The 12,426-nt window shown below is 37.2% G+C and overlaps 1 protein-coding gene across 1 annotated transcript in view; it reads left to right on the plus strand.

Annotated features, from left to right (window-relative positions):
• Positions 1-12,426, plus strand: part of SLC4A10 (solute carrier family 4 member 10) — a 207,188-nt gene that overhangs the window by 158,979 nt on the left and 35,783 nt on the right. The window contains exons 17-19 of the mRNA XM_039253448.1: positions 7,061-7,222; positions 8,943-9,056; positions 10,111-10,272. Coding sequence (XP_039109379.1) covers positions 7,061-7,222; positions 8,943-9,056; positions 10,111-10,272 — 438 coding nt within the window. The remainder of the gene's footprint in view (positions 1-7,060; positions 7,223-8,942; positions 9,057-10,110; positions 10,273-12,426) is intronic.

A 12,426-nucleotide genomic window follows, 5' to 3' on the forward strand; every position in this document is an offset into this window, starting at 1 on the left:
CTGTTAAAGAGGCTGTGTTTTTTCCATTGGATACTCTTTCCCACTTTGTCAAAGATTAGTTGGCCATATTCTATTCTATCCCACTGGTCTATCTGTCTGTTTTTGTGCCAATACCATACTGTCTTGATGACAGCTTTGTGGTAGAGGCTAAAGTCTGGGATGGTGATGCCTCCCGTTTTGGTTTTCTTCTTCAATATTACTTTGGCTATTCGGGGTCTTTTGTGGTTCCATACAAATTTTAGGATAGTTTGTTCTAGTTTTGAGAAGTATGCTGGTGCAATTTTGATTGGAATTGCATTGAATGTGTAGATTGCTTTGGGTAGTAATGACATTTTAACTATATTCTTCTGATCCATGAGCATGGAATTTTTTTCCATTTCTTGTGTCTTCTTCAATTTTCTTCTTAAGTTTTCTATAGTTTTCATGATACAGATCTCCTGTATCTTTGGATAGGTTTATTTCTAGGTATTTTATGGTTTTTGGTGCAATTGTGAATGGGATCAGTTTCTTGATTTCTCTATCTGTTGCTTCATTATTGGTATAGAAAAATGCAACCAATTTCTGTATGTTGATTTTGTACCCTGAGTCTTTGCTGAATTCATGGATCAGTTGTAGTAGGCTTCTGGCGGAGTGTGTCGGGTTTTCTATGTAGAGTATCATGTCATCTGCAAAAAGTGAAAGTTTGACTTCTTCTTTGCCAGCTCTGATGCCTTTTATTTCCTTTTATTGTCTGATTGCTGATGCCAGGACTTCCAACACTACGTTAAACAACAGTGGTGAAAGTGGACATCCCTGTCGTGCTCCTGATTTCAGGGGGAAATCTCTGTTTTTCCCTGTTGAGGATAATGTTAGCTGAGGGCTTCTCATAGATGGCTTTTATGATGTTTAAGTAAGTTCCTTCTATCCCAACCTTCTCGAGGGTCTTTATTAAGAAAGGATGCTGTATTTTGTCAAATGCTTTTTCTGCATCTGTCGACAGGATCATATGGTTTTTATCTTTTCTTTTGTTGATGTGATGTATCACATTGATTGGTTTGTGAATATTCAACCAGCCCTATAACCCAGGAAAGAATCCCACTTGATCATGGTGGATAATTCTTTTTATGTGCCGTTGCATTCGATTTGCAAGTATCTTGTTGAGGAATTTTGCCTCCCTATTCATCATCCATATTGGCCTGTAGTTCTCTTTTTTGCTGGGTCTCTGTCTGGCTTGGGAATCAAAGTGATGCTGGCTTTGTAGAATGAGTCCGGAAGTTTTCCTTCCAGTTCTATTTTTTTGGAATAGCTTGAGAAGAATGGGTATTAACTCTGATTTAAATGTTTAGTAGAATTCCCCAGGTAAGCCATCTGGCCCAGGGTTCTTATTTGTTGGGAGATTTATGATAACTGATTCAATTTCTTCACTAGTTATGTGTCTGTTCGGATTTTCTCTCTCTTCCCGTGTGAATTTTGGTAGTGTGTGTATCTTTGGGAATTTGTCGATTTCTTCTAATTTGTCTAGTTTGTTGGCATATATTTTTCATAGTATTCGCTGATGATTGCTTATATTTCTGAGGGATTGGTTGTTATAAGTCCATTTTCATTACTGATTTTGTCTATTTGGGTGCTCTCTCTTTTCTTTTTGAGAAGCCTGGCGAGAGGTTTGTCAATTTTGTTTATTTTTTCAAAAAAACAACTCTTGGTTTCATTGATCTGTTCAACCGTTTTTTGGATTCTATATTGTTTATTTCTGCCCTTGTTTTTATTATTTCTCTTCTTCTGCTGGGTTTGGGGTGCTCTTGTTGCTCTCCTTCTAGTTCCTTTAGGTGTGCTGTTAGATTTTGTATTTGTGCTTTTCTAGTTCTTGAAATATGCCTAGAGTGCAATATATTTTTTTCTTATGACTGCCTTTGCTGCATCCCAAAGAGTTGGATAGTTGTATTTTTATTTGTTTCCATATATATATTTAATTTCTTCTCTAATTGCCTGATTGACCCACTCGTTCTTTAGTAGGGTGTTCTTTAGCCTCCATGTTTTTCGAGGTTTTCCAGACTTTTCCCTGTGATTGATTTCAAGTTTCATAACATTGTGATCTGAAAATGTGCATGGTATGATCTCAGTTCTTTTATATTTTTTGACTGCTGCTTTATGTCCCATTATGTGACGTATCTTGGAGAATGTGCCATGTGCACTTGAGAAGAAAGTGAATTCCATAGCCTTAGGATATAGAATCTAAATATATTTGTCAAATCCATCTGGTTCAATGTGTCATTCAAGTCCATTGTTTCTTTATTGGTTTTCTATCTAGTTGATCTATCCATTGCTGTAAGTGGTGTATTGAAGTTCCCTGCTATTAGCACATTCTTATCCATAGATTGTTTCTGTTTGTGACTAATTATTTTATGTATTTGGGTGCTCCTATATTCGGTGCGTAGATATTTATAATTGTTAGCTCTTCCTGATGGGTAGGCCCTGTAATTATTATATAATGCCCTTCTTCATCCCTTGTTACTGCCTTTACGTTAAAGTCCAGTTTGTCCAATATAAGTGTGGCTACTCCAGCTTTCTTTTGACTTCCAGTAGCATGATAGATATTCCTCCATCCCCTTACTTTCAATCTGAAGGTGTCCTCAGGTCTAAAATGAGTCTCTTGTAGACAGCAAATTGGTGGATTTTGTTTTTTATCCATTCTGCTACCCTATGTCTTTTGATTGGAGCATTTTGTCCATTTACATTCAGTGTTTGAAAAATATGGGTTTAGAGTTATTGTGTTCTCTGTAGGATTTGTGCTTGTGGTGGTGTCTCTTGTACCTTGTGTTCCTTGCAACATTTCCTCACAGAGTCACCCTTAGAATTTCTTGTAGGGCTGGTGATGAATTCTCTCAATATTTGTTTATTTGGGAAGACGTTTATCTTTCCTTCTCTTCTGAATGACAGGCTTGCTGGATAGTGGATTCTTGGCTGCATATTTTTTCTCTTCATTACATTTAAGATTTCCTGCCATTTCTTTCTGGCCTGTCAAGTTTCAGTAGATAGGTCTGCAACTACTCTGCGAGGTCTCCCTTTGTATGTTAGGGCCCTTTATCCCTAGCTGCTTTCAGAATTCTCTCTTTGTCCTTATATTTTGTCAATTTCACTATGATATGTCGTGCAGAAGATGGATTCAAGTTATGTCTGAGGGGAGTTCTCTGTGCATCTTGGATTTCAATGCCTGTTTCCTTCCCCAGACTGGGGAAGTTCTCAGGCATAATTTGTTCAAGTACTCCTTCAGCGCCTTTCCCTCTCTTTCTCTTCTGCGGTTCCTATGATACGGATATTGGTCCGTTTGATTGTATCATTCTGTTCTCGAACTCTCCTTTCATGCTCCTGTATCAGTTTGTCTCTCTTTTTCTAAGCTTCCCCTTTTTCTATAATTGTGTCTTCTAATTTACTTATTCTCCTCTCTGCCTCTTCAAGCCGTGCATTTGACCCCTCCGTTTTATTATGCACCTCATTTATAGCATTTTTTAATTCATCACTACTATTTTTAAGCGCCATAGTTTTTGTAGCAGTAGCTTCTCTGATGTCTGTTATGCCTTTTTCAAGCCCAGCGATTAATTTTATGACTGTTCTTCTAAATTCTTGTTCAGTTATGTTGCTTATATCAGTTTTGAGCAGTTCTTTAGCTGTCATTTCTTCCTGGAATTTCTTTAGAGGAGAGTTCTTCTTTTTCGTCATTTTGGTTAGCTTTCTGTCTCTTGTTAGTTTTAAAAGCTTGTTATGTGCTCTGCACCTGTGAGTACTGCTGTATTAACGATGGCTCATTGACTGTCCAGGGCCTTGTCCATTCAGGAAGTAGTCTTTTAATGATGTCTCTTGGTCTCTCGTTGAGACTTTGGTTATTTTATTTTCCTACTCGTAGTGGTATTTGGGACTCTCCACCATGTGTACTTTGGTTCCTTTATTGAGGTAGCCCTGGAAAGGAAAACAGACAGACAAACATGCAGGGAACAAAGGAACACAAACACACAGACAAATCCAACAAACAAGCAAACAGAAAGGGAAAAAGAAAAAGAGAAAAGCAAAGAAAAAAGAAAAAAAAAGACAAAGGACAGTCTAAAAGCATAAAACTAGAATTCCCAGCTACAAATAAAGAGCAGGGTATATGCATTGCTTATGGAAGAGCATATACAAAGAGAGAAATGACAGGGGCGGGGAGAAAGTGAAATTAGACAATGGCCAGGCAGAGAGACTTAGAGGCTTAATTCAGAGAGAGAAAGAGGAGAATATGGTAGGAGGCCAGGAGAAAGAAATGAAGATAATGTTACTCAGAGAAACTATATAGTCTGATTACTCCAGAGAGAGAGAGAGATAGAGAGAGTAAGGTAGCAGTGGAGGTGTTGAATATACATCTAGAGAATGGCTTAAATGTGGCTGTTTAAGCAAACCAGTAACCAGAGTACCCAGTCCAGCAGAGGGGAGGGTTATGAATGAGACGAGAGAAAATATATCTGAATAGAAATAATTGGTCTGGAATTAATCACAGCAGTGCATGCGTGTTGGTCTTGCCCCAGGTTCTGGTTAAAAAAAAAAAAAAAAAGCTCTCTAGCAGGATGGGCGTGGTTTGGTGTAGGCAGGCCTTAGCCTCCACTGTGACCTGTGGCTCCTCCCTGAGGTCCCGCCTTGGTGATAATGGGAAGAGAAATGGTGGGACTCCAGTCCCTTCTGGAACCAAGCATTGCAAATCACCCTTTTGTGTCGATCTCCCTGTTTTGTGAGCGTAGCCAAGGTGGGCCATGTTCTGTGTCCCAAGCCCTGCCTCATTTCCAGGTCTTAGTCCGCATGCTTTATTGATACTGTCTGAAATATAATCCCCCAGGTTGGGCTGCTTCCCAGCCGAGATAGAGCTGCAAGAGCGGTTTCAGGCCGTGTACCTTCCCTGATGGGGATGGAGCCAGGAGAGCAGCGGAGCAGTTTCTCCTGGCGCCACCTGGGACCAGGGCACCCAGCCCATAGTCAACACCATAGCTAGAAATAGGATCACTCTCCATCCCCAGCCGAGGTTTTTCTCTTCTCCAGGGACAGTTCTATGAGCTGTTTCAGCCTCATTCTCTTCCCCTCGACTCTCCGCAGCGGGGCTCGAGGCGGGGCTCTCTCCCCTCCCTCTGTGTCTCCGGGTCCAGCCTGTTTTTATTTTCCCCAGTTCGCACTCATGCACCTATGAGGTTGTCTTCTTAGTGGACTCTGTCTCTTTTCCTCCCAGACTCCTGCGGTTCAGTGTCCTATGGCTTCAGGCCTTCTCTGTTTTGAGAGATGGGGACAAGCAAAATATTGGCATCTGTGTTCTTAAAAATTGAGAATGAGACCCAGCCAAGTTGAAGGAATATTTAGAAGACTTTTATATCAGCACAAAAGACTAAGGATGGCCACAAATCCATAGATGATGTGTTTGCAATGCGTCTCCTAGCTCCTCTTTGTATTTAGCCATTCTGTTTAATCAAGACTTTGCTTAATAATTGCTCTACCAGCATCTCTGGACAGGAGCAAGAAAAGAGACTAAAAATGCAGGGATGCCCTTTTGATACTTTATCTATGTTTTTAAAGTTTTGAGAGAAGGAAAATTAAAGCCATCTAGAAGGCTGGGAGAGAGTGGTTTCTTTGGTCTTTTATTATCCAAATTATTGTGCTCTGTATTAACTTAATATGGATAATTGAAATTTCAACTTTAGCAAGGAAGATATTTACAGCTAGATTAGACAAGGGGTCAGATTGTTTTCTAGAGAATTATAAGATAAGCTAGCAATATTTCTCAAGAATTCCATTCTTAGGGGTAGTTACCCCAAATAGATTTTATTGGTTGTTGATTTGTTTTTGGATAATGTGGCTATCTGTGACCTATTCTAAAATCTTTTGAAGGTATTTATTTTAGCTATTCAAGCAGTCCAGGACCTGAGGCTTTGTTCATTGGGCAGACTCTGCTGCTAATCAATCCTCACTCCATATTGTCCCCAAGATCCTTCTGTACCGTGGCCCAATCCAGTTTCTGTTTAGGTCCAGAATATCTCAAGTACTAATAAGGTCACTGGATCGCTTAAACCACTATTTTCTGTTTAAAAAAAAAAAACACTTAAGTAATCTGATATTTAATATAAAATAAGAGAAACTAAAATGAGTTTAAAATAATTTTTTATCTCATTTAAAAAATGTTTAAAATGCTGTTTTTCTTGGAGAAAAGAAATTTTTTTGACTTTGCTGCCACCTCCTGGCTAAGGCAGTAATTAGAATGATCTTTCAGGGGCTGATAAAAATACATATCAGGAAAAAAACAAAAACAAGGACAAGTAATAATAAATATGAAATTTGCCTTACTCATGTAGTAACTTTCTCTCCTTGTTCTGTAATATAATTTTGAGCTCCATCTTTGACTCTCAGTTTTATTGTAAGTAGTAATATATCATAGTTTTCTTGTTGCCTTTTTCATTTTTCTTGGTATCTTTTGGACTAGATAATTCTACAAAATCACTGTTCTTTAATCCGCGATAATATTCCCACCATAGGCACCATATTTATATCAAAGCTCTGCTACCCAGCAGCAGTGAGGCCACAGGAAATTACTCAATTTTTCTATGTCTCAGATTTCTCAGACATAAATAGAAATAAGGACAGCTCTCTATTTTATCGGGTGGATGTAGAAATTGATTAAGATCATATGTTTAAATGGTTTGGCATAATGTCGACCCTAGTAACCACTCATCAACTCTGTCATTTTTTCAATAAATCTAGTGTTAGGAACTTAGTGGAGATTAGGTTAAATATACATTGATTGGCAGTGAATTAGTTTTACAGATTTAAATTTAATTCTGAAAAAGCAAAAATGTTACAAGTAGTTCGTGTTCAATTTTAACATAATCTAAATCTCTAAAATTGCTCAGTACCTATCCAAATAGAATTCATAAAGCTTACTCTGCTGTCTCTTCTATCATTGGGAGCCATACATGAAGAGCTTCAGTGTCTCAACTATACTTGGTCTTAAGATGTTTGTTTTCTGAAAGAAACGTGTCCTATCTCTTACTAGTTCCATTTGTTTTCCTTCCTCTGGCAGGAATGCAAATCACTGCATGGAGAGTATGTTGGACGAGCCTGTGGCCACGACCACCCATATGTCCCAGATGTTCTGTTTTGGTCAGTGATCCTGTTCTTTTCCACAGTTACGCTGTCAGCCACCCTGAAGCAGTTCAAGACCAGCCGCTATTTTCCAACCAAGGTACTTCAGCTGCAATTTTACTGATCAACACAAAGCATGTTATAGAGTCATACGGGTTTTAAGGGTTTTAAGACAGAAGAAATAGCAATTGCAGCAATTGCTGTCATAAAAGGAGCTACTGAAATGCCCCCCCCCCTTTTTTTTTTAAAGTGTGAAGGAGCTTGCCAGGTTAGGAGTGAGATGCCCTGAGAGAGGTGCTAGGATCCTTTGTGATCCAGGTGCTAGGACTGCATGTTCCCCCTGGGTTTTTGTTCTAACTGCAGATCCCAAAGATAAGCTTCCACTTTCCCACTTAGGCTTTTGGAAATCAAAAGCACACACTGCATTACTGATTGTCACTTTCTTGCCCAGTGAACAGTGGGAACTATTCCAGCCTGACAGATACCTCATAGAAGCCTCTGCTACATTCTCTAATTGGGAAAGCCCCTGCAAGACTCATTGGAACACTATTCTCTTTTTCGTTTTTAAAGTGTCAGTCCCTCCCCCTAACCCACCACGTTTGCATCTGCATATTTGGAGAGGAAAGTAAACAGAGAAACAGCTTAGTTCAATATTTAACACTGCAAAGTAACACCTATAATGTCTGACTCAGCCAAAAAGAAAAAAAAAAGAAAGAAAAGAAAAGAAACAAGAAAACAAGCTTTTTAGGGATGAGCTAAAGATTATGATCAAAACTCCCCTCTAGGAAAATGTTTTAAGAACTGTTTCTTCCAGATAAAACTTCTTTTTTTGTCACCTCTTCCTTTCCTAAGGTGGAAGATTAGTTCCTTCTCCCCCCTCCCGCCTGAAAGTGCAATATGATTAATTAAAGGTGGCTTTATCAATGAAAAATGGCTGAGGCCTCTGGGTGGCTCAGTTGGTTAAGCAGCAGACTTCGGTCCAGTTCATGATCTCTGTGTCTCTGTGTTGGACTCTGTGCTGACAGCTCTTAGCCTGGAGCCTGCATCGTGTTCTGTGTTTCCCTCTCTCTCTCTCTCTGCCCCTCCCCCACTCACGACCTGTCTCTCTTTGTCTCTGAAAAATAAACTTAAAATTTTTTTTTAAGTACATGAAAAATGGCTTTAAAAACTGGTATACATTTTTCTTGATGAGCACTGGGTGATGTGTGAATTGTTGAATCACTATATTTTACACCTGAAATGAATATAAAACTGTATGTTAACTACACTGGAATTAAATTTTTTAAAAAAAGGGAAAAGAACTAGCTTATAGAGAATAACTTTAAATTTTTTTTCCACTCTGTTGTACACATTTCCTGCTGTCATACTTAACAATCCAGATTAACTAAAATATTCTGCTTCTTCAATATAAATAGATTCTTTTATTGTGCTTTAGGTTTATCATATTAAAATGGTACCATCGGGAGAAAGAATCCTAAACTTCAGCCTAATTCTGGACATGCCATCTTATTCTGTTTTAAATATTCATACACTTAATAAACGTAGATTTTAAATAAATACTGAAAACAGCACAATCACCAGGTAGCTATTAAAGAATGCCTCATTCTAGAAAGGTTGAGTGCATATCTGTCTTAATGGCAGAACACATAAATATATACTCAGGTTCTGACAGAGCTAATTATAATATTATAATATGCACCAAATATGGTATTATGATATTATGTCATAAAGTCTTTATAAATTGTGATTTTGGATTGTCTTCTTGAGTATTCCTTACTGTTTATTGTTCTTTAAGTGAAAAGTGTTTTCATTATTTTTAGGTTCGATCCATAGTGAGTGACTTTGCTGTCTTTCTTACAATTCTGTGTATGGTTTTAATTGACTATGCCATTGGGATCCCATCTCCAAAACTGCAAGTACCAAGTGTTTTCAAGGTGAAGTTATCATAACATTTACTATCTATTTCTCCATCTCTGCATGTCTAACCTTCATTTAGGTGATGGCTGTAATCCTAGTACTTGAGATTTTCATGAAAATATAAAGAATATAGATTAAGAGAGCATTCAATAAAATGCTCACTGCATGACTAAAATTTTGGTCTAATATTAAAAGAAAAAAAAACCCAGAGGTGGAGTCTAGGGGCTAATTGAAAAAATTTTCTGTCAGTTATTCCAGTAGGAATATCTATATACAACACTCTTGAAAGATAAAGACGCATTTTGAAACTAAGAGAAAATACATTACTTTGATGCAAAATTTCACAGTGGATAGGGCTTGGGAAAGAGATAAAGTTAGATCTGGAATGGAATTCTGACCATATTAATAAGTAAGTAACCCGTGGACCAGTTACTAAACCTCTGTGAGCCTCAGTTTTCTCACCTGTCAGACAGGGCTGAGGAGGTCCTCAAAGAATTGTCAAAATGAATTCCTCTGGGACTCATCTCAGGCACCAGCAATGTTCAGAACCATTTCCTGAACTTCTAAAAGGACCAGGTGTCTTTATGCTATTTTCACATAATGGCCTATGCACACATCCTAGATGAGAATTATACACATTTGTCCATGTGCTATTTATAAACGTAAATAAATTTGTCAACTGTAAATGATAAATATTAATATTATTTTATTTACTATAGGTGTTGATTAAGAACATAGAGTTTTGAACCAGTCAAAGTTTAAATTCTGTCTCCACCACTTACTACCTGTGGAACCTTGGGCAACTTACTAGACCCCTGTATGCTTCAATTTTATTATGTGTATCTTCTTTAGAGTGTTTTGAAAAAAAGCTGAGTTAAAATATTTAAAGCACTTAGACTAGTGCCTTTTACCTTATAAATTCTTTGTGGATATTACTATTATTATTAAATATAGCTCACTCAGCATATCAGTGTATAATTGGTGCTTTTCTGGTAGCATCTGTAAGACTTAATTTGATTAGGTATCCATTAATCCAGTAACTAACTATGTACATTCTTTTATTTCTTGCAGCCGACCAGGGATGATCGTGGCTGGTTTGTTACACCTTTAGGTCCAAATCCATGGTGGACAGTAATAGCTGCTATCATACCAGCTTTGCTCTGTACTATTCTGATTTTTATGGACCAACAGATTACAGCTGTCATCATCAACAGAAAAGAGCATAAGCTAAAGGTATGTTTTAACATCCATTTTAATGCAAATCCTTGTGACTTAACGGACATTGATTTGTATTTATTATACTTTGTTTGTACAGTGAAATGTTAAGATGTTTTTGGGTTTGCAATTTTTATTGTCTGTATTCATGACAGTTTGTCTTACAATGAGCTTAAAATTAATTAAGTTTTAATTTTTTAATGAATGTATTTATAGCACTTGGCTAAACCTAAACTCTGAAACCTTACTTCCAGGACTTAAAATAATACACATTGTCAAGGTTGCAACTTTACCATGTTTAAAACACCCTTAGTGAAATAACAATCTATTCTGGTAAGGTGCAGCTTTACCAATTTGTCCTGTATATGTGATTCTTCTACCTCTCTGTTTGACCCTAAGTATTGTCTATTAGGCTTCATTCATTATTGGAACAAATTACATTTTCAGGTATTTCTCATTTGCTTTAGTTATTCATCTTTCTGTAATGTCTGTGATACTATGGGAAACCCAGCTGTAAATGTTATAGTTTGTAAGTGATATCTTTGCTGAGTTTTATTGCAGATTTCAAAAACTTTTTTTATATACAAAGAGAATATATATGAATATATCTTATTAGATTTTGACTGTCGCTTTGCAACTGTGAATAATCAAAATTATTCATTAATGTGCAGTATTTCTGAGATATTTAGTGTAAGCACATACTTACAGGAATATGTTATATAAAATCAACAAAACCAATGAATGGTCAAAAATAATGCAAATCAAACCTTATAAAAGCAGAACATGCACAGTTAATCAAATTGTTTTGTTCTGGTATCTAATATAGTGGGATAAGTCCCTGCTATCTTCACATACTCTTTAAACTCTAGGGAAAGGCTCCTCGTCAGAGCAACAGAAATCCTACTTTACAGGATTTTATAAGTATGTTTGTTAGAAGGATTAAACAACCTCTGACTGAAGTATTTGATAGAAAATAGTAACGGCATGAATGTAAGAAAGCATAATTATTTGTAATAAGTCTTATTAAGAAGGAATTTGGTGTATACTTTGGAGAAAATGTGTGTCTATTTGAAAACAAAGAGCATTCTTCATTCTCTGTAGAAACCAACTCTAGGGCTCAAAGCCTTTTTTTTTTTAAATTTTTTTGAATTGTTTTATTTATTTCTAGGAGAGAGAGAGACGGCGTAAGCAGGGGAGGGTCAGAGAGAGAGGGAGTCACAGACTGAAACAGGCTCCAGGCTCTGAGCTGGCAGTCAGCACAGAGCCCGACGCGGGGCTCGAACCCACGAACCGAGAGATCATGACCTAAGCGAAAGTCGGACGCTTAACCGACTAAGCCACCCAGGCAGCCCTTCAAAGCCTTTTTTAAAAGGAGTTTGTTCAATTCACTTTTTGTTTTTGTCAGATAAAATTCTTAATTATGTGGAACTTAAGAAATAAAACAAATGAGCGGAGAGAAAAAGAGACAAACAAGAAACAGACTCTTAACTGTAGAGAACACACTGATAGTCACCAGATGGGGATTAAGGAGGGCCCTTGTGATGAACACTGGGTGTTGCCTGGAAATGTGGAGTCACTATATTGTACACCTGAAACTAATATTACACTGTACATTAATTAACTGGAATTTAAATAAAAACTTTTTTTAAAAAAGGTAATTTTACAAAAATATCTCAGAAAAGTCTTGGGAGCTAGACAGGTGGTGTGCTGGTACCTGGTTAACAACCAGTTCTCTGCATTTAAACAAGAGAGACCCTGATTTACAATGTTTGCTGGTTTTTATGGCGTGAATACTCCCACCACGACCCATTTCAAGTTACCAAGGTGACATCAACTAGCAGGATAAAATTTGGAAAATTAAACCATTGGTTCTCATAAGCGTATACAAGCTGGATCCAAAATATCACTGAACTACACCATTCAATATTGGAAACTGAGTGATGTACAGGCTTCAAAACAAGGAATTCAGATTTCCAAGTTTAATAGCCTACTTTTTAAGTAACAATTATTCAAAGATATTATTTGCTTTTAAGATAGCAGTCATCTGCAAAAGTAGATACTGTCACAACTTAATTAGGAAAGTTGCATTGTTGATTAAACAGATCTATAAAACATGTGTAAGTACTTTAGGTTGAATATTGTTCGTCTGTTAACTCTGTAAGAAGTAGGAAA

This window comes from Hyaena hyaena, unplaced genomic scaffold, assembly GCF_003009895.1.
Source record: "Hyaena hyaena isolate Hyena2069 unplaced genomic scaffold, ASM300989v1 scaffold_450, whole genome shotgun sequence".
Lineage (NCBI taxonomy): Eukaryota > Metazoa > Chordata > Mammalia > Carnivora > Hyaenidae > Hyaena > Hyaena hyaena.